Raw genomic sequence first — 26720 nt, forward strand, 5'->3', positions numbered from 1 at the left:
AATATGATGGGTAGAGAATAGGCTCAGGGAAAAGGAGCCCAAACCATGCGATGCGGTCTTTTTCCACAGGTCCATTCAAGTCTGAGGGTCGTGTCTCCCAGAAGCCACTTGCCTCTCCCTGCGGCTGTGCACACAGCCCCAGGAGTCCAGCACAACTGGGAAGCTCAGGATGCAGAAAGCCTGGTTTTTAAAGATGGATCGCACTAGAACTGGAACCAGACCCTAGCAGCCAACAACTCTGCAAGCAGAGACTTTAAGCAGGCGCTTTTGAAAGATATATTCACAACTAGAAAAGAACTACACAAAGTTTTATTAGACCTCAGTTTTGTTTTGCTTGTTTTTCCTCCCCTGAAGAGCTGGCTTAAAAACTTTCCTTTTTCTTTTCTTTTTTTGTGGGGGGCGGTGAGAAGGGGTGGTGGTAGATATTAGGTATTTATTTGAAACGAAAAAAAAAAGTATCTGGACTATTGCATTTAATCATGTATTGTAATTGTGTTACTCTACCTTTTTGCATCAGAGACAGATATACAATGAACATTCAGTTATCACAGATTGCACACTAGATAGTAATTCTTCAGGCCTTTTACATAACCACCAAAGAACAGATATTGGATTCTGCAATATAGTACAAAAGTCCACAATCAATCCAGTCTTAGCCAGTATCTTCAATTTACTTCTGTTGCTGTACAAATAATTGGCCATTACTAGGGCTTACAAGTTAATAACAGGACAAAAAAATATACAATGCACTGACACAAAAAGTCAGCTGTGTTAATAGTCATGCAACAAGTAACCAAACTTGCTGAAATTAAAAATACTTTCTAAAAACAGTTTTAATGGCATAAATATTTTATACACAGTTCATTTACCAAAACAAAATGTATTTAAATGATACAAAGGAAAAATAAGTTTCTACCAACTTTATACATAAGAAAGTGCAAAATAACTTATCTAGAGTGTTTTGCTATCATTCAGATGGATGGCTGCTAGGGGCAGCTATTCTTCTCTTCAAAAGCATGACATTACAGTTGCACAATACACACGAATGTTAGAGGACATGGATGGATGGATGGATGGACAAACTACAAAGATCAGGCAGAAGCCCTGTGAGGTACTCTCAGAGAAAGAATATGGACCACACAAAGGTGGATGTACATGCTGAGAATATATGTTGGTAAACAAATTTACATGGAACAAAGAAGGACATTCAGAGGAACGATTAGTTTACATGAGTGTACTTGTATGTGTGAGTGATTTGTGATTTCTACATTAAAAGCAAAAAGAAAAGAAACCCACTGAACAAAACAGTTGCCCACAGCACCAGCTGCCAGAGGAAATACTATCATGAGGGTTTTGGTTTCCACCTTCTAGTTATGGAAGTTGTGTTGGAAAGTTTAAAAGTGTTCATCCCATATAACTTCATATTACATAGAGGAATAACCTTTAAGTAGCTACATACAGACATTCATATATTCAAGTCTTTAAAGAACATCTCTGCCATTGGGTTTGGGGTAAACATGGTTTGTGGACACAAGGAGGACGCCTCTTTTAAAAAGTGTAGAATAACACTGCTACAACTCATCTCTAGGGCTGGACAGGGTCAAAGCCCATGATTATGTGAGAGCACAAGTCCTGCAACTGTTGAACATCCAGCATTATTTATTAGAATTGAAGAAAGAAGGTGAGGGGGGAAGAGGAAGGTGGGGAGGAGTGAGACACAGAAAGGAAAACAGAACACAACTTTTCTTCAAGTTAAAGTATTAATGCCAATAATCCTTTTATTAACAAGTATATTTGAACTTTTAGAAATGGAAGTGTTTTAATCAATTTTGATATGTAATCATAAATAGACTGTAGGCTCAAACCTAGGTAAATAAAGGTTTAAATTTAGTGAGCATAAGGCACTAAAGCAGCCTTTATATTTTCTCTTGGAGACCTAGTTATCAGGAAGAACAAATTTGTTCTTAAGCTGGTTTCAGCCCATTAGGTACAAGATTACTATTGTACCAATGCCTATTTTTGAATGCATGTGCATATATGTGCATTTTAGTGCATAAGTGTGCCTGTCACCAGGGCCTAAAGATGAAAAATCGGGAAAGCCAAAGCCGCTGTCCTTCGTATGATAACTCCATGAGGTGTGAAGGCCTCTCCTTCCTTTCTTGGGCCATAAATGCTTCTACATTTTTCAAATCACAGGGCTTTTAGAATTGTTCATAATATTATCACTAAATATCTGAAAATGTTAAAATCTAGATTAATTGTTTCATTTGTTTTATATATATATATTTATATATGTACATAACACACATTTAAAAAAATCCCACCACCAAAGCTTTTTTTCTGTAAACTAATCTCTTAGCCCCCACCAGCTTTAGTCTCCCTGGATTTGTGTGTTCTGTATCCAACTAGAACAAATTAAATAACTAAATATTAAAATACTGTAATTATATTCATAGCAAAAACAAAAAAATAGACATTGATACAGTATAAATCTCACTGTTTTCAGGTAGATGGCATTAAATGGTAAAGGTTAATTATAAGCAGTTCTGACATGATTCAGTTTTACAACAAGGTTTATATGTTAATTCTGTACACTTTTTTCTTTTTTTAACCCTTTTTTGAAAATAAGCTATAGTAGAACATTAGTGTCACCAAAGACACATACTTCTTATGTTCTACGCAGGAGAAGTTAAAGTGGGTTACATGCAAATACGTTTCCATTAGCTGAGGCAGGGCTGTTTCCTGCACTGCGTCGATTGCCCGACCACCGCTATGTAGTGCTAAGAGGGGACGCTATGACCAAAGGGCAGTCCAAAGAGAAGTTTACAAGGGGCCTTATGACATCAGAACAACACTGAGGTGGTGCGTAGCCACGTGTGAGATGTAGCCACGTATGACATGCCCAAAGATTTCCAGGGTATCTCATGACCAGACTCTTATTCTCCCACACTGTTTCCCAAAGAAGGTCCACATGACACTGTTTTGGTTACTAGCTTAGGTTATGTGGAGATACTGCGGGCAACTTGAAAGAAATGACATCAGGCACATGGGCTGGGTTTGAAAGGGGGGGAAAGACCACAGATAACGTCTTTGAGGATTAAAAAATAAAACATATTTATAATTAATTGGTGAGCAATGTCAGACAAACCATACGTATTTCATTGAGTTAGTGGTTTAGTTTGAAGTCTCATGTTACAGGCAGTTAAGTCCTTATTTAGAAAAAAGGCCTTTGTACCTATTTACAATATACACAGTTACTTGCAAAGAAGTCAGATTTACAACTATTTTCTAAAAGCCTTTTTTTTTTTTTTTTTTTGTAGTCGTTGGTTTTCCCAAATAAGGATGAGGAGCTCTACAAAAATGAGACGCAAGAAAAGGACAGTTAATACATGAGGATTTTCTCTTGGAGACAGCTATTGTTAAGGGAGAATCGGATATTGAAATGTTGCTCCTAGGAACCACCTTGTATTCTTCTTGTGCTGTTCACCTGAATAGTGTCTGCCCCATGACTGTACTCTACACCCGTTTTTTCAATGTTCCCTTTGAATCCCACACTTCAAACACGCGGTATGAAGAGATGTGTAAACGGAGACTGTTTTGATGCCTTCCGAGCTGCGAGTTGTGACAGGGGAATAGGGAAGGGGGTCTACAGACCGTGGTCTCCAATCGGCTTGTTGAATCTTCAACAATTTCGAGGCCCATCTTCTGAACCCCTCTCATGCTGTAAATTGTAATAACAGTTCTGACAAACACGTACCGGGGATGAGATTTTCAAGCGTTTGATTTCTGACTGAAATCGGCTGCACCTAAAGGAAAGGCAAAATGAGGTAGTTATGGGTCTTCTCCATGTTTGATCACTGGGCTCAGAAACACGAATTTAAAATCTGAATGGACAGCTTGCGGTATAACGCCCAAGGCTGTACGGGGCCAGAAGAATGCCCAGAGCCATACTGGTTTGGGTCATGTGGTTTGACCAAGGACCAAAATGAGTGCTGTATTATTTGTGTCATTCTATGAAAAAAAGTAACATTAAACCAAGGCAAGCCATTTATTTGACTGCAGAGAATTTAAAAAAAAAAAAGATTTTTCTACAAGATGAAGCCAAGGAAGTGAACATCTATGAGGCTACTCTTCCTGTGCAGGATGGAAATGCATTCTTCCTCATGCCCTATAAACTTGGGCAGTATGCCAATGTCTTTACTTGGAGCCTGACTTTTTTCTCTTGGCAAGAGAGGACTTACCACCCATTTTAAAAGACACTTTGGTCACTATCAACTTCCTTTGGGCTTTTAAACACTTTGGTTCACTCCTCAGTCATTTCTTAAACCGGTAGTTTGGCTTTTCTGTCTGGTCCAAATTTTCTCATTTTCTGTTTATCTTGACAGAATTCCCTGAAGTGGACTATACTTAGCGATGTCCGAGTCCTTCATAGAAAGCATTCCTATTCCCAGCCTAAGGCAGGGTATGACCTCGGGTGTGGCACTTCATCACTTTGACCTTGGCTCTTCATAAGACTGAAACAGAGTTTTATTTCTTCCATTAGACCAGTAAAAGTATCCAGAGAATACATGAAGTGCAAGCAGCCTAGGGGGTTTAAAGAACTGGACTTTGAGGAGACCCTCAGGAATGAAGGCTGGCAAGCTCCCTCAGCAACAGAAGGGCACAAAGATCACGGTAGAGCTACGCCCTCCTGGACAGCATTCCTTCTGTGCCTGCTCTGTCATAATCAATCACTTGTTTGGTTTGTTTTTCAAATAAAGCCTCCCTCCCACATTTGAGAGCAATAGCTAATTTAAAGAATTACCTACATTTAAACAGTACTTTAAAAATTAAACTCTATAAAGAACAGATGTGTGCCAGCATGCAAATGGAGGTGCTGACTATCAGAAATTATTAGATTGGGGACTTCCCTGGTGGCACAGTGGTTAAGACTCTGTGCTCCCAAAGCAGGGGGCCCTGGTTCAATCCCTGGTCAGGGAACTAGATCCCATATGCATGCTGCAACTAAGAGCTTGCATGCCACAACTAAGGAGCTGGTGAGCTGCAACTAAGGAGCCCACGTGCTGCAACTAAGGAGCCTGCCTGCCACAATTAAGACCCGGCGCAATCAAATAACTAACTAAATAAACATTAAAAAAAAAAGAAATTATCAGATCACTAGGCTTCACAGAGTGGGTGTCTCAAAGCACAGGACCGCAAGACAGAATCCTCTGCCAGCCTCATATAAATTCCTATAAGAAATGGCTGGCAGCAACATTCTGCTACTTCATCTTGAATAAGACTTCCCAGGAGAAAAGGAAGACATTAGTCTCAAAAAAATTAATAATTATAATAACACTTGTTACTGAACACCTATATCACCAGACTTTGCACCTGGTGCTTTACAAAACTCATACACGATTTCATTTAATTCTCTCAACACCTCTATTGGGCAGGTGTAATTATCCACATTTTACAGATGAAGAAACTGAAGCTCAGAGAGGTTAGTAACGTGCCTGAGATGGCACAATGGACAGCAGCCTAGGGAGCATTTGTCAGTGTAAACCCAAGGCCACCCCCTTTCCAATAAGCCAATGCCCCTCAATAACTAACTCAGAAGCAATGATATAATTTGCGTTTTCTGTGAAAGCATCTTTCTAGTAAGGCAATATAAGCATTAGAGGGTACTGCCCATGGGATCTTTTCTTTTGTTTGCCATGGAAAGGACTGTACATGCATATGTGGGACCCCAGGGTATAACAGAGAAGGCATCCAAATCAATGGTGATGGGACAGCTGACTCTTCATACTGGGGAAATATAAGTGATCCCCACCCCATGTCATACTCTCAAATAAATTCCAAATGGATTTGGACCTAAAGACCTCAACATGAAAAACAAAACTTTGAGGGCTTCCCTGGTGGCGCAGTGGTTAAGAATCTGCCTGCCAATGCGGCGGACATGGGTTCGAGCCCTGGTCCGGGAAGATCCCACATGCTGTAGGGCAACTAAGCCAGTGCGCCACAACTACTGAGCCTGTGCTCTAGCGCCCGACAGCCACAACTACTGAGCAGCCCGAGTGCCACAACTACTGAAGCCTGCGTGCCTAGAGCCGGTGCTCTGCAACAAAAGAAGCCACCGCAATTAGAAGCCCGCGAACCGCAACAAAGGGTAGCCCCAGCTTGCCACAACTACAGAAAGCCCGTGCATAGCAACGAAGACCCAATGCAGCCAAGAATAAATTAAAAAAATAATAATAAAAAATAAAAATAAATACCAGGTGCTTTGCACATATTAGCAAAAGAAAAACAAAACTTTGAAACTTTTAAAAGAAAATAAATAAGGCTATCTTTATGACCACAGGACAGGGAAAGATTTTTTAAGACCAAAAAACAGCAAAAGTCATAAAAAGCAATACATGCTACTACATCAAAATTAAAAACTTGTGTGACAGAAAAAACATACATAAAGTTAAAACACAAGCCACAGACTGGCAGAAGGTATCTGCAAGACATATGAAAGACAAAGGATTAGAGCCCAGAATACATAAAACAACTCCTCAAATAGGGGGAAAAAAATCGAAAAGCAAAAGCAAAAGGAAACTGGGCCAAGTTACCCAAGAGGAAACTCAAACTGGCAATAAGCATATGAAAAGATGTTCAACCTCAGAAGCACTGCAAGTTAAAACAACAAAGCACTACTGGCTATCAGATTGGCAAAAGTGGAAATGTTTGGCAATACCAGGTGTGAATAAGAACAGGGAGAATTTGCATATCCTGCTGGCGGTGGAGTAAACTAGCACTACTGTTAGGGAGAGTATTTTGAATAACTAGTTAAGCTCATGAGTATGTCTACCATCTTCAAGTCCGTTCTGTGGTATCTCCTCTAGGGAAACTCTAGCTTGTGTATTAAGAGGGCATTTATACGGGTGTGCATTGCAGCATTGTTTGTAGTACTGATAAAATGAAAGAAAATCCCTTAACAGTCCATCAAAAGGGAAGGAGATAAATACTGATATATTCATACAAAAAAATATGACAGCAGTTAAGATGAAATTATTAGAATAGTTATGTGAATGAATTTCAAAAACAATGTTGAGTAAAAAAAATAATAAGTTACAGACAGTATGCTATATTTATGTAAAACTGAAAACACAATAAACAATAATATAGTGTTATCTATGAACACAACGTATGCACTCAAAGTAAAAACACATGGAGAAGAGGGTGTGATGGGTGAGGGTGAAGAAAGGACCTAAAATGAATCTGTACTGTTTTATATGCAAATGTGATCAAATGTTAGCACCTTCCCAGCCTGAGTCACGGGTGGCCATGTGTTTGTGATGACTACCTCTGTATTTTCCAATGTGACAAATATTTCACAATGGCAGTAAAAAAGAACAAGGAGGAAGTGAAGGCTGGTTTAGACAGACACAGCGTATGGGCATAACGCACATCCTCAGAGCTTAACCCACAGACACTCAGGAAGCTTGTATCTCAGCTTACTTCTGGCAGAAGAGCTGACCGCAGTTCCTGCAATGGTGCCGTCTTTCCGTGAGAGAAAACCGCACGGAGCAGCCCGAACAGCTGTCCCCTCCTTCGTCCTTCACCCAGTGGTCAGCGGCGGAACGGCCCGGCTGGTCACTCACAGACCAGCTGAAAACCCGGCCTCGACTATCGCCCACGAGGATCCTACTGTGGTCCCTGCAGGAGACACGACGCAGAGTCACCGCATGGAAGGCCCTGGCCCCCGGCCCCGCCATGCGGCCGGAGAGCTTCCGGTGACGCCAGTTCCCAGGGGGCGTGTGCGCTGGGGAGGGGGTCGTGCGTGCAAAGGGACGAAAATGGGACTGAGCCCGAATGTACACTTCCGTTTCAGCTCCCCTGTAATCGAACCGTGCCGTACCTTTGAAGAACACAGAAGGTGAAGTTTTCGTTTTTGTTTTACTTTTTTTTTGAAGGCAAAGCTTTTTGGTTTTTGACATTCGGAAGTGAAATCCACACACCAGCAGGTTTCTTCTTCTGATTCGTCTGTTGGAGCCACACATGATGATGCAGATGAAACCTGTGCTCCCAGAGACTGCCTGAGTGTGTGCGCCGAGGCTGAGCAAACGGCCCCGTGGGGAACAGTGGCCGGAAGAGCTTGGACACTTACTTGGAGACGCCCAGGGCAGTGATCTCGGCCGGGTGTGCGTTGTCCTTCCGGTCAAAGGCCGTGTGCATAGTCAGCTTACTCCTGAACACCAGCTGCCGTTCCCACCGGTACCCTGGGGTGGAAAAGTGCGACGTGTGACTGACAAAGTGAGGGGAGCCAGCGTTTGTTAGGTGCACCCTAACCCGCTGCCCTCAAACGTCAGGGTGCTGCAACAAACAGCTCCGGCAGTCTCTCTGTTCTTGGCAGCTGCTGCCTCAGTTAGAGGCACAGAAGTCTGGCCTGACACTGACCATGGACCAGGTCAGGCCTTCACAAAGACACACATGGAGAAGGGGAAATCCTCAGTGCAAGAAGACACAATTTCTCCGGTTGAGGACCCTGCCCCAACTCTATCACAGGCAAAGTTACCCGTGAATACAATTTTATCTATTTATCTATAATCAACAGCTTGCCCACCTTCAAAGGCTTTCATAATCTGTGAATGAATGAAGTTTTGGTCTGAGGTGTTATTCTTTAAAAAATGCCCAACGTATTGCAAACAGCATGGTAGGAGAGAATGCCCAAGGGCCTTTAAGTCTGCCTTACACAAGAAGAAACTTGAGGCCCTCTTTGTGGGGGGTCTTTGTCACAGGAATGGGGCAAGGGAGAGCTACAGCTCACTGCCTCCGTCCACCAACCCTCGGCGCCACCCACAAGAGGTGAGAAACAGACACCAGGCTTCAAGTTACCGGGCTTCAATCTGCTGAAATTCCGCGCTTCAGCGGGATTGGGGTGGGGGTGATTAAGGGGAGCCTGCAGGTGAGGTCTGGTCTGGCCCTCTGAATAGTTCACAAATACGAAGCCGTCTTTCTCATCGAGGCTGAGCTGGTCGGACCAGCGCCTGGAGTCATCGGAGCCACTGTCATTACACCAGGTGGCTGTGGCTCGGCAGGAGGCCGCCCGGGGCCTGTGGCTGGTGCTGCTGGGCTGGCTGGGAGTGTCCCCGGGGTCCTGGATGATGCTCTGCTCATCTGCTTCAGAGTCGCTACTGTCCTCTTCCTGGGCTTCTGGCCCTGGGTATTGCGGTGGGAGAATTAGAGAACACACACACATTAGAGTTAGGCCCGGCGTTGTCCCGCTGGTATTTTTCCTCTACTAGTTAAGACACAAGAGACATACTATTTTAAGCTCAATATTACAGTAAGAGAAAATAAATTGCCAGAATTTCCAGCTAGGTACAGCTATCAAAACGGTAGAATTCCGGAGTTCACAGAATGCTTCTGGCCAAAATCCTTAGCTTGGCATTCATTCTTTCACAATCTGGCCCAAACCTGCCTTTGTGGATTCTCACTACCTGCCTCACATTTCTACCACAGTTCAGCTGGATGGTGCCAACTCTGCTCTCCACGCAGCCTGGCTGCTCCTCTGTAGAGCTAATTTTGCACACTCGGGTTGGCCCTACCTAGACTCACCTTCCCAATCTCTGTGTGTTCCGATGTTACCTATCTTTGAAAGCACAGCTTAAATACTTCTTTCTCTAAAATCTTACCTGGTTCCTGCAACAGAAAGTAACTCTCTCTTCTGGACTCCTTTAACAGCTGTATGGCTCTCACATATTTAAAATTTTCACCCCAAACTATTACTTTCCGTCATTCTTTCTACAACACAGTGGTCAGTTGGAGAGAAGGGGTCCCAAGCACAGTGCCTTCCATACAGCAGTCAATATAAATGACAACATAGATGAACGAACTGTGGATGAAAGCTTTAATTTAGAGTTTTGTTCTTCCTCCTCTTTCCATTGTTACTGTGCATTTCTTCATCTCAATTCCCTTGCAATAAAGTCTACTGCAGGGAAAATTTATGGGAAATAAATATATGTAACTGGAAAAAAGGAGAGCAAGAACAAGTGAGCAAGCACCAGCCCACTACAAATATTTTTTAGCAAGACAAACACTTAATTTGGCTTATGATCATGAAAGTCTTCAAACAGCAGTCTTTGAAGCAGCTTTGATTTCCAGAGAACCATTAGCTTATCTTCCCTTTCACCCAGGCCACTGTCCTCAAGTCCCACCACTTCGACACCATCCCAAGTCATTCCTTCCTGTGGGCTGCTCTCCCCTCTGCCGCTTCTGCCAAACTTCGTCCACAGTGTGCAACATAAGGAAGACGAAGACATACAAATGTCTCTCCTCCCCAAATCCAACCCCTTCTTCTATCTCTCTTATTCATCTTTCGCTGTTATCTACTTAACACGCTTTGTTAAAAGGAAGGGAAGGGACCCACTTCTCACTGGACCACATAATCCAATGTCTGACACACAATAACTATTAACCCCCAAATACTAACTGAATTGAACTGAATTTTTAGGTCCCCAAATGCCCAGATGACTTTCTCAGTGGAGCTACATTTGACTATGGAAATTTACATGCATTAAAGTAATACAAGCTTTAAAATGTTCTGTCCACCGGTTCTGGCAAAGAAAGTAAAGACTACTTTCAGCTTACAAGGGCAGGGGATTTGTGTCTCTCTGATAATGAGCCTTTTTCCTTAACAACTCCCTCACATCGTCAAATTCACGCTGAATTCTCAGTGTATAAAAATTAACCATGCAGAGACGATTTAGAGGTTGAACTTAAAAAAAAAAAACCCTGTTCCTTTCTATGAAGTGTCTTACACCAACTGTTTTAATTGATGAGGGGTAACTTCTCTGGAATTCAGTAACCCAAAGCACATCTTAGCCTGATTCTCTGGCATTATTTCCAAACATTCTGCATAAATATAATCTATCTTTATATTTCACTGGAAAATTTTAAAGTGCTTCACAAATAACAGATAGCAGAATACAGATCACCAAGCTTCTGTTTGATGAATCTTCTTCTTGAGCAGGTCCAGGGCGTGGACCCTGGTCTGCCTCTGTGAATAGTTTACAAACACGATACTGCCCTGTCACTCATAGGGAGCTGTTCAAGTGAAGGGTGAGACAGATGTGGGACTGAGGCGTGGCCCTCTGACCCATCCAATACTGCGCCCTCTGGATCTGCTTTGTATTTTTCAGAACTGAAAGCCCAAGCCTCTGGTATTCCAGGAAGCTTGTAACTGTATTTATTATGGGATGTGGAAGCCGACCACAAAGACACTACCACAAGGGTTGCTGCCTGGTGAACCACACAGAACTTTGCATGCCTGCTCAGCTGCTTACACACTAGGCAGTGATCCTGCTTCTGACAGCAACGCCCAGCCTCAGGCTCTTGCTTATCTTGGTTAATGTAAGTTTACGCATAATGACTTAAAAAAAAAGAAACATGAAAACTATTGAAAAACTTTTTAGAAAGTATTAAATACCTATTTGTGCTTCTGGACAGTCTTCCTGCATTTCTAGGACTTCAACAGTCTCAGGAGCTGGTGTTTCAGGAACTTGCAAAAATTCCATTCTCCAAAACTGAATTTAAGTAAGTATGGAAATGAAAAACAGTTGAACTGATTACAGAAACAATTTACCAGTTACTGGATGAAGATTGGTTTGCAGGGTTAAACAGATAACTTAATTCCTATTATTGTGTATAGTTAATTTCCCTGTATCTTGAAAAATGTGGCAGGGACTGCTTACAAATAAACAGTTCTCCCCAAACCATGTTCCATGAGATATGAGTGGGTGTTTCATGGTCGATAGAAAAGGACTGGGGTCAAAGAGATTTCAAAAACATAGTTCAACTAAGTACACGTCTTTGGTTCTGACAAAGAACCTTGCATATACTAACATATACTCTAGATCTCCAAGAAGGCATACAGGAAGCAGGATCCCCAGACATATTTGGCTACGGAGCTCTTCACGATGCCCCACAGATGGGGTAATGTGGAATGCTGCTCTGCAGACTTTAGGGTGTGCCTGCTGTCTGAGGTGCAGGGTGTGGCGTGGGATTGGCCTGTGATTACAAGGGCAGCAGCCAGCTGCTCTCTGCTTTTATAGAGTACAATTAATGAAGAAAGACACAAAGAAAAATCTCCCGAGAGAAAAACCCAAATATTAGAACAGACTACAAAGGTAAATACTCTGTGGATTTCATTTTTGGTAGAGGCCCAAGGCATGAAAACTAAGAAAAGGATAAAGTATCTAGGATTCAGGTGAAATCATACAGGATCCTAGACAGGGAATGAATGGATGACCTGAGGCCCCTGGAAGCATTTTCTAGCTCAGTGATTCTCTGTAGAGGAGACACAGTCCCCGTTTTCCCTAAGAAGTCGTTTGACAAGCTAAAAAGCCAATACTTATGCAAGTGACATTTTTAGCAATCCCGAGGTGACATGGAAATCGTGTTTAAGTGATCTGCTTGTGTCAAGCTGTCAGCGGCACTAATAGATCTACTTAATGGGAAGAAAAGAAGCTGAGTCACTGATGTTCTCCGCGTCTGATAACCCAATGGACAATGTTTCTTTGCATCTGAGTGAGAGTTTGCTGAACAATACGACAACCTCCAGGTGTCCTTCAACTGTGGACAGCTTCAGAAGTTTCAGGTGAGCCACGGCAGCAAATACTCTAATGCGTTTCCTCACGGCCGACTTACCCGGACCACACCGTCTGAGTGTCCTGTGACTATGACATTCTGTGTGTCCCACTCGTTCATCTCCGACACGCAGCAGCAGATGATCTGCTGGCTCCTGCCTGTGAATGTGTTCACACTCACGACAGGGTTCCCATTGATGCTCCACACATGGATGTACGTGCCGGCGCAGGACACAATGTCCCCCTGAGAAGGTGAAGAGAAACTTCACTCACTCCAGATTACATTCTAATTTCAGAAGCAAACTGAATCCTTGGCTTCGCTCTTTGGAACCCTCTCAGTCCTCTGACTAGTGACTGGGGAATTTCTGAGGTAGCCTGGAATCCAGTGCTTGCTGACTTAAAAAACAGAGGCCTCCTTAAGAATCTGAGGTTGCATGGAGGCTGCGGCCGAGGTGATCTCGCGTGGAGACGGGGCAGGAGCCCTTCCACGCTCCCAGCCTATGCCCCGACGCAGTGCTGAGCCCCGCTTCATTCCAAGTCAAAGCTATCTGTAATCTGAGGGGTGATGAACTGCTCTTTTTCCTCCCGGTATTTACAAAATCTATTTATACCTTCCACTGAGAGGTAGGAATCCACTTAGTTTTATCAAATGAGCCAAATCACCAAAACCATAGGGTAGAAGAGAAATCTGTCAGTCCATGTACAGCTGTAACTCTCTCCAGTAAGTGCAAAGATGAAATCCTGGTAACACTGTAACACCCTATTAAAAAATTTGTTGTTCACAATAAGAGTGGGGGAATGAGGAAAAAAAGAAGAAAACTAGTATATAGGTCATTTCTTGGCAAACTGAATAAACCCTAAGAACTCTCTCAGCTGATAGCTCAGGTTTTCATGAGTTCTAAAGATGGGAAAAAACTAACCTTTTCCTTCAAATTCTACCAGGTTGGGGGGAATACAACCTGGTGAGAATACAATCCACTACTGTTAAAGGAAAAAGGCACTTCCTGAAGCATCTACTCTGTGTCAGTTAGTGTGGTGGACCCTTTAGACATCCCAAAACTTATTCACCATCTCATGCGGCCTTCCTTACCCCTGAGACAGCCTGACTGGCCTGATGCTAGGTAGTGACTTCAGAAATGATTCGGTGAGTTTCAGTACATGTAGTAGGCACATGAGAACCTACAGAAATTGGCAGATGGTCATCAAAAGCAGAGGAAAGTTAGACACTGAACAGCAGTGCTAACACAAGAAAGAAGGTAAAGGGGAGGCAGGGGTGGCATGATAAGGCGGCCTGGGGCTTTTCCAAACCACTGTCTATGCTGGTCTTGCTACTGTTTTCTCCCCCCGCCCCCACCCCACCCCCCTCCTCCCTCTGCCCTGAGTCTACCAAGGTGGCAAGAAGCAAACCAAAACCCAAACAAAAATAATACTTAGCAAAGCACTGCTGTGTCTACCTCTGTATCAGCCCTGAACCACCTCTGACAATGCGTGTCAGCATCTGAATTTTAATTAATGGCCTCAGTCTCTGCAGGAGACAGGAGAGAGCCACTCCACGGTGCACTATGCAAGACCTTCTGCAATTACTCCAGGGTGCCTCCATTAGAGCAAACCCTGTGCTTATGAGGGCTGAGAGTAAGAAGAAGAATCAAGGGCAGCTGCAATGTAGCTTACGCCCAAAGTGTAGAATGAAGTAAAGTAGGCTTGACAATGGCTGAAAAAACGTAACAAACAGAAATCTTTTCATGAGTTATGAAGAGATTACAAAAGCATCTTAAAAGGGAAAAATCAAACACATCCATAGTGTCCGCAGCAACTACTGCAATCCAATGGGTGTATGCTGGCTCAAATAACAACTAACGATAAATAAAATTGTCAGCATTTGAGTTAAGAACAACCCCAAAACAGAGTGCTTGAAATAGTACAATTAAGCATTTGACTCAGAGCAACACAGCGGGGATCAGAGTGGTTCCGTTGCACTGACATTTCCATAAACCTCTTACGTGCACTCGTAGGACCAACCCAAGGTGCTGTTCTAAAGACATTTTTAAGCCTTTCAAATATACCAGAAGCAAATTTCACTCTTTTTCCCCACACACTCCCACTCATTCCCAACTCTGATTACTCTTATTATTATGAGACATTCCAAGTGCCATTAACTAGAACTGAGTTAACTTCCCTTTTCCTTTGAGTGACTACAAGGTATCTGACTAAAAGCATAGTACTTAGCATCTTCTGGTAGAAATTAAAGATGTAGCCTCCCTCAAAAGGAAAGCTGCCTGTGGGTGATGATACGACATGGCTAGAACTACTCTGCGTCATGTAGGATGATCCCAGGCAGGGCTAAGGGGAAGAGTTGGAATGGATATTTAGAGCTAAGAAGTGATGAGGCTGTGCGGGAGCTGGTTGATTTGCAAGACTGATCTGCCTATGTGATCATCTGTCCCTTGGACACAGAGACCTCAGTCTCTCAAAACCTACCGTTAGCATCCCCTGTTTACCAATACGACTTGCAATGACTATCCTCCCCTCCCTGCTCAGTCTGCATGGGGGGTTTCTACACCAGTGCATTTATTTTCTTCTGATTCACTGTATTTTTGAAAAAAGATAATTTCTTTGATAACTTTGGAATCTGTTTAGAAAACAGTTTTACAAGAATTTTTCTCTTGTTTGGGTACCCAAATGTTACTCTTTTCACTTTATATAATAATTACTTTGAGTATACTTCATAAAACTTCAACAATTTTGACAAATCCCACAAATTCCTCACCTTAAAAAAAAGCGTATTCTAGAATGTTTAATCTTGTAATAAATCTTGCTCTTTAAAGTATGCTGCAGTGACTGGATTTGAAGACAAAATTGCTCTCTGGGGTACAAACTTTAATATCCATTCACTTTTGCAAACAACATCTAAAACAAGTGGCTTTTATAAAATGCATGCTTGTCAACTTAGAAAACAGAGTCATTTTTTATTTATGTAGGCCAGAGCTATTTGTCTTCCTACATATAAACCAAGTGGCCAATTTACTACTTACTGTTAATTCATTGATACAGAGAGCAGAAACGGGAGCCCGATGGCCTCGGAGCTGGGTTAGGAACGACAGTTTGTTCAGATCCCAAATGATGCAGGTTCGGTCACGGGACCCGCTGACGATGATGTGATAGGCTAATGATGCGGTGGCACAGGTGACAGTATCAGTGTGGCCAAGTAAGGCCTAAAAGGAGAACAGACAAAACCAGGCTGACCACAGTGGCACTGCTCCTCATGGGACTCCAGGAGAGCCGGATGCGCTGGGAGCTGACAGGTGCACGTACTAGGAGGGGGTGCCTTGCATAGCAGTATCTGGAAGGTCTTCATTCTCTTCTTGCCACTGTCCCTGCCTCATCCCACCAGGGGAAAGGGAGAAGTCTGGAGGACTCTGGAGGCTCTAATCTCCATTTTTATATTACTTCTCTCCTGGACTCGGGCCAGTACCTTAGAAGGAAAGGAGAATGGCAACTGCAACCCAGCTGGGGTTTCTTCATACCTTTTACACATGGAGATGTATTGATTATGGCCCTCAAATTCAGAATTTAAACTCAGAATCTATTCTTTTGTGCCATCAACTCCTCTAAGTCCATTCTAAGGAACTACAATTGGATGGAGCTTTAAAAATCCTAGTGCATGGGTGTAGTACGTGGTCCCAGAAAGATACAGGAAAATGCAGTCCTGATGTGTCTGTTGAGCGTCTGTTACTGAACTGGAGACACCTGGACATCTCCTGTGCCTGAGAGGGACCCCTTCTTCAAACTAGAATAAAAACTTCTCTTTTGCTGGAATATGAAGAGAAACAGGATCCAGGGAAATGGCAACGTGGGAAAATAAACATTTTGAAGGAAAAGATTCAGATTACTGTTACGAATTCCTGAGCATTTACTATTTACTTAATGAGCTGGCTTAAAATTTTGGTGATGCAGACACCCTTACCGTATACTTAGCAAACGCCAGAAGGCTGTTTTAAGTAAGAAGTACTTTCTACTGAGGGGTTACAGGCACACTAGCTTCGAAGTCCATTTTCTAAACTGAAAACACTGGAAGCAGGAGCGTTTGGATCAGCAAACTGCACTGTCAGCCTTTTACCTGTTCACGTCGAGACCATGTCTCTTATGGGCTCCCCCCCCCCTTTTTTTTTTAAAATCTTTTTTTGCAGGCTCAGTGGTCATGGCTCACGGGCCCAGCCTCTCCACGGCATGCGGGATCCTCCCAGACCAGGGCACGAACCCGTGTCCCCTGCATCGGCAGGCAGACTCAACTACTGCACCACCAGGGAAGCCCCATTTCCTTTTTTTAAGACCCACTTCTAGCAAAAGAACATACATTGTTTGCTTTTGTCCATTTATGTCTAAATCACCTTGGAATTAACGACAGTTTTCAGTTTCTCTAGAGTGTGGGCAGCTGGGATGGACTGTTACCTGTTTGAGAGTGAGGGTCTTAGCCTTTTCTTTTGAGGCACCCATCTCCCACACACACACGACCGTGCTTGTTCCACCTGTGATGACCAGCTTGGGGTTGGGGCAGATTGCACAGAGAATCTGGGCCCACTCTGACAAACATTCATAAACTGTCACTACCTGTGAAATACAACAGATGTGAGACACGCATGCCATGAAGCACTACAAACTCCTGGGACACAGCGAGCATACCAAGCGAAGGAGAACCTCTATGTAGGCCCCCCCAGGCAAATAGCTGCGCATGTGCTGGGCTGGCTTCAGCTTAGCAACACTTTACTGAAACTCTACTCTGAACTCCCCCCTACAGCCTCCCAACTATAGTTGCTGTTAAAAACCATAATAAGAACTTTGCTCATAATGGGGGTCTCCAGTTTCTCCAGTCTGGGAAAATGACGTTCAGATTGTGTGATGCTCTGTGAGATGCAGGGAGTGATCTGGTGAAAGGATGCGTCTGCTGGAGCCAGATAGAATGTAAAAGGAAAGCATGAGTGCTGCTGTTCATGAGAGCGTGAACTGTTACTGACTTGCACAGACTATGCCCCTCGTGCGTTCAGGAGAGGACTGTCAAGGGCAAACAGAGGGCATCAAAGGATCACTACATGCTGCCTCTCCAAGAGATGCTTATGGGACTCAAAACAGTAGCTGCTGCTTCTTGGGGGAAGGGGGGCAGGTATTCTGCCAGCCATTTAAGAGTAGTGAAATGATTAGAGGGCCGGATGGTGACTCAAAAGGAAGCTCTTCTGGTTGGCAGAAATATTAAATATCTGGTTGGCTAGGACCTCCTGGAAGAATTCTTTGAGTGGGGGGAAATTGCTAGCCCCTAGTACACAACCTTCCAAGAGAGGCTTTTCTGCAGGAAACATGACTTGTCCACTAGCTCCTTTATCCTGATCTGATGCAGTGAAGCTCTCCTTTCCTCTGGGCTGTGGAGGAACAGCTGAGAAGCCCTTGGCCTGAGCTCTCCCCATCCCCATTCAAGCAGGATATCCAGACCACGGAAGAGCAACATTAAATGAGCGAGCCAAGTAACAATGCAAACCTTGTCTGACTCATAGGTTCCCAGCCTGCAGCTGAGGTCTGCGTAGCCCCATGCAAAAGTTTTGTTCCAGGTTGGTGGGATGAGAACCTTATTCTGTTCTACTGCAAGAATGCCTTTGTCTGTGCAGACGATTTGTCCCACAGGCTCTTTAAGTTCTATAAAAAACAATCAACACATTAGAACAAGGACAGGGAAAACTAACTTCATTATCCCATAGGGGATGGTAAAGGGATCTCAAATATTCATACAAATGAAGCATCTTGACACCTACATTAATAAAAAAATGACCTTAGAAGTAAGTAGGGCTTGGCTTTTGAGTCTTCTGCAGACCTGCTGGGCGGACATCGACCCTGACTGGTGTCTCCAGCCTGCCTGTTTCTGGACACTTGCTTGGGTTTGGTTCCCAGCCATCAGGCCCGGCTTCTTGATCTTCAGGACTGCCAGAGTGATGTGGGATGCTCCCCAGAATGCTGTACAGACCGTCAATCAACCTAGGCCTTCAGGACCTCCCAGCCTGAGGCTTCTTGAAGGAAGGCTGTGACGTTCCCCGAGAAGCCCGACTCTGCCCGAGGACTCTGCCGACTGACCACACCAGTGTTCCACAGCCATCTCTGGGCAGTGGCTGGAGCTGGCATGGGGCAGAGTCTCTGGAATGAGACAAATGGCAGAGAGCTGGTAGCCAATCCAATTAACCAGACTTTGATGCTCCAAGTTTTGGATTTAAGTGACAACTTCAAGACTCTGTAAACCAGTTTTTCATTCTAAGTGAAACGGAGCAGAACCCTGTGGTCCTTGCTCCCCATGTCCTCTGCCTGCCTTTTGTCTGTGGAAAAACTTTAGCCAAAGAATAAGTTTAATCAGAGAAGTGAGAAAATACAGAAGCAAAGGAAAACAGTCAAAGGAAACCAAATAATAATAGTCTAGTCATTAAGCATAGTCAAGGACCTTTGGTTCCTCCTCAAGGGCTCTAGATAATGTTCTGAGCCGTGTCCTGTGAGCTGTCTTGTAGATACTGAAACCCACACCCGGTGGAAGAAGTTAACTACACGATGACCAGACTGTAGCCATGACGTAAGCTGCCAAAATTCTGAGAACTGGCCCCAAGGAAATGGGAACAAACCAACCTTGGAACTGAACTGATTAACTGTACTTAAAACAATCAAGATGATGCTGGTCAGACCACTGCACAAGCAATTTCAAGATGACTGTCAGAGCTGACTGTGCTGTTTCTGCATGTAGCCCCCTCCCTCCATCTACAAAAGCTCTTGCCCACTGGTTGTCAGTGCCGGGGTTGGGGGGTTGCCTTTGGACAGGAGTCCCCCCCGGGTCCCCACAGTTGCTGGCATCCAAAATAAAGTAAACTTCCTTTTCCACCAACCTTGCCTCTTTATTGGCTTTTGAGAGGCGAGCAGCTGGACCCCACTTTTGGTTACACAAGGGAAAAAAATCTACTTGGAAAAGTAATTTAAGATAAGATAACATTAGATAAAAGACAGAGGCTTTTAGTTGGCATATTAAAAGCGCTGTCTTCTTACTGCTCTAAATTGGTGGAACGTGTGTAAATGAAGATGACAGAAGTTTTTCTACATGTAGAATATAAAGTTGAACTATAAGGTTTGGTATATTAGAGTTTTCACTATCCTACTAGAGAGGAGAAACTTGTTGGGTTCTTTTTGATGCAAAATCCAATAGGCCCAAAGAAGAAAACAGAAAAGGAAAAGGAGAATCTAACAAGTATTTGGTGATTTACCACTTATTACAAATTATGCTATTGTTGAGAAGCAAATTTATTATTCCTAAACTAGGATTATTAAATATTCCCACAGAATCATGAATCAAAAGCTTATTTCCTGCCATTTTACCTTTTACAGGTGTTAGAGAAGGCCTCAAGTTGTCTAGATGATGAAAAAAGATCTTGTCACTGGTAGATCCTGGTGGGACCAAGATCCCTGCATTGTCTCCGTTGAGTCGACTCCTGACTCGCTTCGGTGGATGAGGTTTTTTAAATAACTGGTATGAGAGATAATGACACATTTTATACCGAAGCTAACATTTATTAAGCCCTTTTATATGCCAGGTATTTTGTTGTTATTTCACTTAAGCTTCACAACAACCATTAGGTATCACATTATCACATTTGACACTTGAGGAAAGAAATTTAAAAAGGCTCAGAAGGTTGCCAGAGACCTCATGCCGCAGTCAGTGGGGACAGGACTCCTACACAAAACCTTGGGTTACCAGCATGCTCTACGCTACACTGAGCTCATAAGAATTTTTCAAAAGGAAATTAATCTCCTCAAATGATAGTAGGTTGACAACTATCTTCCAGCGATGTTTAAAAATTAACCGATTTCTTAGAACGCGATACCATTCCGTGCCACTGAGGGCAGGCAGCCATTCTCTCTAACTGGGTTACTTCTGGCTCCAACATGGGCTTTCTGTATGTGACATCATTTCTGTATCGTTTAGGTGCTACTAATTTGCTGACAGTGTGAGCATTGTTGTCTTCTTTTTACTTTGCAATGTTGTAAAGGAAAAAAAGAAAAGATCTTTGGCATTTCTGTTCAGTATTTCTAAAGAACTGAAAACTCTTAATATACATTTAAGATGACTGTTCTTAAAATACCATAGATCGGGCTTCCCTGGTGGCGCAGTGGTTTAGAGTCCGCCTGCCGACGCACGGGACAGGGGTTCGTGCCCCGGTCTGGAAAGATCCCACATGCCGCGGAGCGGCTAGGCCCATGACCCATGGCTGCTGGGCCTGCGTGCCTGGAGCCTGTGCTCTGCGACGGGAGAGGCCGCAGCAGTGAGAGGCCCGCGTACCGCCAAAAAAAAAAAAAGAAAAAAAGAAAAGAAAAAAAAATACCATAGATCATCAAAATAGGCAGAGTCTTTTTTGATGGACAACTGATATTTGAAGAAGTTATCTGTAAAACCTTAGATGAAATGAGATTTAAGATGACTACAACACCATCACACTCTATGAATTTGACATCCTGGATTTCCAGGAGAAGTAATAGAAAAAAATGCTTTGTATAGAGAAAGATATACATTTTAGGCTCCCAAAACTTTAAACATATAATTCCCATTTTATCTACATACAGGGCTTAGGATCAGGGTTCTGCTATTTCTCATAAATGTTAATAATGAGATAAGACTCTGAAGTTCTATGAAAAGACTCACATATTTAAAGCATGTTCATGAAAGAACATTTACCAAAGAACTTTACAAGGACCTGAGGACAGAGCAGGCCAGGCTAGCGTATATAAGCGTATATCAATATGGTGATCACAAAGCTTAGCTGTTTCTAGGATGGTTACACTTGGAAGTACTCTCTATTAGTTCCTGCAATGTCCTACAAATATGTTAGTATCCAAACTCTTCTATCTCCCAGACTATTTGCCTCTTAAACTCAAAAGTGGAACAAAAATCCTGCAATAGGGCATGTGTCTAGATTTTTTTGTTCAGAGTATTTGTTTCCCAGAAGGTATGAAACACAGTTCCCGCACTTGTAACCCTCAAAAAATGGCTAAGGTTCTTCTGCTATGATTAGAGTTTATCAACAAGCATTTCACTTTAAAAGTAAACATGGTTCCTGCATTGGGGAATCAGATTACACTGTAAGTGGTGCAGTTACAGGGTGTCCAGCTGTCTATCACGGCTTTTCCACGAACAAAGACTTGCCATTGTTCTGTGTTCCCAACTGTCAACCCCGGAAACCTCAAAGTTGGTTAACCTAAGAAAAGGGATTCCAGGAGAGATGTCTGAAGCAGGAACAAAGAAGGGTAGCCAGGGCCAAAATGCAGAGGCCAGGGCACTAGGGAAAAGGTGGTGGTCTGAACGGGCGGCAGAGCTAGCCTTCTCCACTGTGCTGCAGTTTCTTCTGGTGCACCCTGCCCTCATGGTGTGCCTGAGACAATGAGGATGGAGGAACGGACGAACTCCCTTAACAGAGGTTCGCTCATTGCCCAAGGTGAGAGATCTACAGCATCTGGGTGCTGAGAGGGTCTGGGTCTTCCTCGCCAGGTTCCAGATAGTGGTTGGAGCAGCTGGTGCAGGGCCGGGCCTAGGCGTTACCATGGTGTGCACTCTCACACCCCAGCACCTGTCAGACCTACACCAATAATCAAATCCAAACCGCTCCTGTCTGTTCCCTGAACCACTGTGAGAGCTTCCTCCTCCTCATTTGGCTCCCCTACAGCATGTGCAAGTGTAAGATTGTGACCAGAGGGATCTCTAAAGTCTAAATACGACTTTATATGACAATGCTTAAAGTCAGCATTGGTTTTTTACTGGCCGTGGGATGAAACCCCATCTCTGTGTATCCTGTGGCCTCCAAGGCCACATCTGCCCTGACCATGCTCTTCCCGTCTTCCTGCCAGGAATTGTGTAAGCACTAGCCTGCGAGGAAAACTGCTCTTTGACCAGCAAAGTTTCTGTTTATCTGGACTGTAAAAGGGAGGAGAAAGTAATAATCTAGGGACCTACTGAAACTATTGGGTGATATTTATGGTTCTTAATTAAAAACTCTGTCTAAACTTAATTATTATATGGTCATCTATCATCTATAGAAATATTACAGAGCTTAAAAAAATGTAACAGAAAATATCAGTGATAAGGAAAAAACATCCTTACCTGTTTAGGGATCTGACCAAAGTTATTAATGAACCCTATGGTGGCTGTCTCCTTTAGTGGGTCATTTATGTTGTAGATATCCACTTGACCCTCATAAAAAAGATGATGGAAGACATTTACAGCTTCTACTGCAGCAGGACCTTGCTGTTTATAGCCGAAGATTAAGTCAATCCACTCATGCAGATGGGCACTCACATAGTCACATTCCAAAGCCTGTAATTTCAAAACACAGGTTCAGTCGCTGGCTGGCTTTTATTACTTCCTTAGAAAGTAAAAGAATTCACCAGTGGTCTATAGGAACCAGAATAACTAAAATTCATACGAACAACATTAGTAACTTAAACACATGGGGGATACATTGCTCAAGGTCCTCTCTTTGTACTGTGGTCAGTGACCCAGTGAGATCTCAGTTCAACTGTAGAGCGTACTGCCATTACCTCACGGTGCACTCGGATGAATTCTCGTGGGTCCCCTTTTGCCCAGGGTGGAAGGATAACATCTCCAAGCTTGGTGCCATTTTGTTTACAACCTGTGTAATTGGATACATTAAAAAGAAAATAAAAGAATGAGAAAAATAGTAAAGTAACAGAAATAGTGGGCTAGTTTCATTACCAGGACTATAAAATTTTACCACAGAAAGGACCCTCAGAGATATCTACTCTGGTATTTCCCCAGAGCACTGTGCCACCAGGGAAGCCCAAAATCAACCATTTTAAAGTGAACAATTCAGTGGCATTTCGTACGTTCACAATATTGTGCAACTACCATTTCTATCTAGTCCTAAAACATTTTCATCACATCAAAAAGAAATCTTAGGGCTTCCCTGGTGGCGCATTGGTTGAGGGTCCGCCTGCCGATGCAGGGGACAGGGGTTTGTGCCCCGGTCCGGGAAGATCCCACATGCCGCGGAGCAGCTGGGCCCGTGAGCCATGGCCGCTGGGCCTGTGCGTCCGGAGCCTGTGCTCCGCAATGGGAGAGGCCACAACAGTGAGAGGCCCACGTACCACAAAAAAAAAAAAAAAAAAAAAAAAGAAATCTTAAAAGAATCAAACAGTTGTTCCCCATTCCTCCCCACCCCTGCTCCCATTCCCTGGTAACCACCAATCTGTGTTCTGTCTCTCTAGATTTACCTATTCTGGACATTCCATGTAAGTGGAAATCATACATTATGTGACCTTTTGTGTCTGGCTTCTTTTACTTGGTGCAATGTTTTTGAGGTTCATCCATGTTGTAGCATTTATCATTATTTCATACCATTTTATGGCTGAATAATATTCCGTTATATGTATATTCCACAATTTGTTTATCCACTGATAGGTATGTGGGCTGTTTCTACCATCTGGCTATTGTGAATAATGCTGCAATGAATGTGCATGTACAGGTCTTTGTTTAAGTCCCTGTTTTCAGTTCTTCTGAACAGTTCTTGGAGTGGATTTGCTTGGTCATATGGCAATTCAACATTTCCTACCAAACTGCTTCCCACAGTGCCAAACCATTTTACATTCTGACAAGAAACATACAAAGGTTCTACTTTCTCCATATCCTCACTAGCCCTTGTCATCTTCTGTTTGTGTGCTTTTCTTTCATCACAGCCACCCTAGTGAATGTGAAGTGGTACCTCACTGTGGTTTTGACATGCATTTCCTTAATGACTAATGATCTTTTCGTATGCTTATTGGCCATTTGTATAACTTCTTTGGAGAAATGGCTATTCAGGTCTTTTGCCCTTTTAACTGGGTTGCTTAACCTATTGCTGTTAAGTTGTAAGAGTTCTTTATATTCTGAATACTAGACCCTTATAAGATACATCATTTGCAAATACTTTCTCGCATTCTGTAGGTTTTCTTCATAATGCCCTTGGACGCAGAAGTTTTAAATTTTGATAAAGTCCAATTTATCTTTTTTTGTTGCTTTTGTTTATGCTGTTGATCCAAATCCAAGATCATGAGGATTTACCCCTATGTTTTCTTTTGAGTTTTATAGCTTTAGCTCTTACATGCAAATAGTGTTTTTTAACGTGTGTGATTTCAAGGAGGGAAGATGATCTGTTATGAAGGTGAGCATGACAAACATACATGACCTTTCTTTTATTTACTTATTTAAAAATAGATGATTTGGTTGGGTTTGTAAGTAGTCTGGCTAGAACATTTCTGTGACATAGATTATTATAACGGACTGAGTGTTTCTGGAATATTGGGGGTATCTCTTTCTTTCTGCACCTCTCCGCTATCTGTCTCTTTGAAAGTGGTGTCCTTAGGGAAGAAAGTAGCATTCTCCAAAGGTGAATTATAAGTGAACATAATAAAACACTAATGTGAATTCATATTCAAATGCTGTGCACACATTTGTTGTTTTTCCCGTTCACCATCTACTCTATTTCTTTGAGGAACTGCCACTCCCTTCGACTCTAAGTGTTAGAACTTGATGTCTTTAGCTGCTCAAGGGTGAGCTCCAGGCCCAATCAGAGGTAATGAGACTCAGTTTCAGGCCTTTTGCTGGGGCTATTGAGAGTCTTACTGCCTTTCCTATTGCACCTAGACCTACAATTTCACAAGGTTCAAGCTGCTGATGAACAATTAAATAAATAAAAATTATATTACAAAGAAAAATACTCAAATATATTGGATATGAATATTCCTTGAATTTTCCATTAATGAATTTTATGAGGTAGTATAGTAATGGTTTATATGTTGAACTCTTAAATACAGTATGATACAGAGCATGAAAAAAGTATGAAAACAGAACAATATCTGGCACTAATATTCTAAAGTGAAACAACGGAATTTTGATATGTCGTAAAAATAAATATTCAGAAACATAGATCAGCAAACTGTCTTCCAAGAAACTGCCGCCAAGGTCAAATCTACTTCCTGAAACTGCTGGACAATATAAAGAGAGAAGAGTACCGAGGAAATTTCTCTCCTTTTTATAAGTGTTGATTTGGTTCTGTTTTTCTAGAAAATAGTACCCTAACAGGATGAAGAAAGGGATTTACCTAAAGTTATTCTGAAATTCTAACTTTAAATTTTATTAGCATGTAAGCTGAGAATGCTTCAGGCAATACAAAAGATTTAAACAATACATGAAAAATATGGATATGCCACTCTTGGCTGTGAGTTTCAATCATATTAATTTTCAAACAAAATTTCACCTCACCTTTGTTTTCACTGAAATAAATGATGATATTCTGACCATTAGATGTAATTTGTTAATTCTTAATTTTTCCCAAAAATATAGGTTTGAAACAGCTTATTTGGGGGCAAAAATATATTTTCCTTTGTTATATTTACTCTCATACACCCAGTTGTAATTAGCAGCAGCTAAACTCACAAGGAAATAGAAACCAAGCAGGAACCTGCAAGGCCTTCCCAAGAACAATACTCCCTTGCCCCCCAACATGTCCCCTCCCTCTTGTTTGCAGAAAAGCTTTAGCCTCCTAGGCCTACCCCAAGTTCCAAAGAGTAAATTTAATCAGAGAAGTAAGAAAATGCAGAAACAAAGGAAAACACTCAAGCAAGACAAAATAATATTAGTTTAGCCATAGAGCAAAGTCAAGGATCTTTAGCTCCTCCTCAAGGGCTACAGACAATATGCTGAGCCATGTCCTTGAGCTGTTTTGCAGATACTAAAACCCCCACCAGGTGGACAAAGTTAACTACACCAGCACACAGACTCCAGACCAGTTGGAACCAGAAGGTTGATGACTGATATTCCCGAAACATCACCCTGTTACCCTCACTGTCAACCAATCGTAGACTTGTGCACAAGCTGAACGCCTATCATGTGATCCTCTCCCTCACACTTTTTAAAAACCCTCCTCTGAAAGCCATCACTGGGGAGTTCAGGCCTTTTTAGCATGAGCTGCCCATTATCCTTGCTTGGCCCTGCAATAAATGCTGTCCTTTCCCTTCACCATGACCAACCCAGTGTCAGTAGATTGGCTTTGC

General features: G+C 42.7%; 1 protein-coding gene across 12 annotated transcripts in view; it reads right to left on the reverse strand.

The window, feature by feature from the left end:
• Positions 1-287: 287 nt before the first annotated feature.
• Positions 288-26720, reverse strand: part of WDFY3 (WD repeat and FYVE domain containing 3) — a 259871-nt gene continuing 233438 nt past the window's right edge. For 11 of the 12 annotated variants that reach the window (XM_089912207.1, XM_089912206.1, XM_089912205.1 and 8 more), the window contains 12 exons: positions 23211-23302; positions 22774-22986; positions 20001-20148; positions 18139-18293; positions 17061-17219; positions 15644-15823; positions 12673-12855; positions 11453-11549; positions 8860-9183; positions 8132-8243; positions 7483-7680; positions 288-3806 (listed from right to left, as the gene is read on the reverse strand). In XM_089912207.1, coding sequence (XP_089768333.1) covers positions 3683-3806; positions 7483-7680; positions 8132-8243; positions 8860-9183; positions 11453-11549; positions 12673-12855; positions 15644-15823; positions 17061-17219; positions 18139-18293; positions 20001-20148; positions 22774-22986; positions 23211-23302 — 1985 coding nt within the window. In that variant the 3' untranslated portion in view covers positions 288-3682. The remainder of the gene's footprint in view (positions 3807-7482; positions 7681-8131; positions 8244-8859; positions 9184-11452; positions 11550-12672; positions 12856-15643; positions 15824-17060; positions 17220-18138; positions 18294-20000; positions 20149-22773; positions 22987-23210; positions 23303-26720) is intronic. The other variant, XM_089912213.1, reaches the window with a different exon arrangement.

This window comes from Delphinapterus leucas, chromosome 5 (genome assembly GCF_059928025.1).
Source record: "Delphinapterus leucas isolate spDelLeu-1000000601 "Yukka" chromosome 5, BTC_Dleu_Yukka2, whole genome shotgun sequence".
NCBI classification, from domain to species: Eukaryota; Metazoa; Chordata; class Mammalia; order Artiodactyla; family Monodontidae; genus Delphinapterus; species Delphinapterus leucas.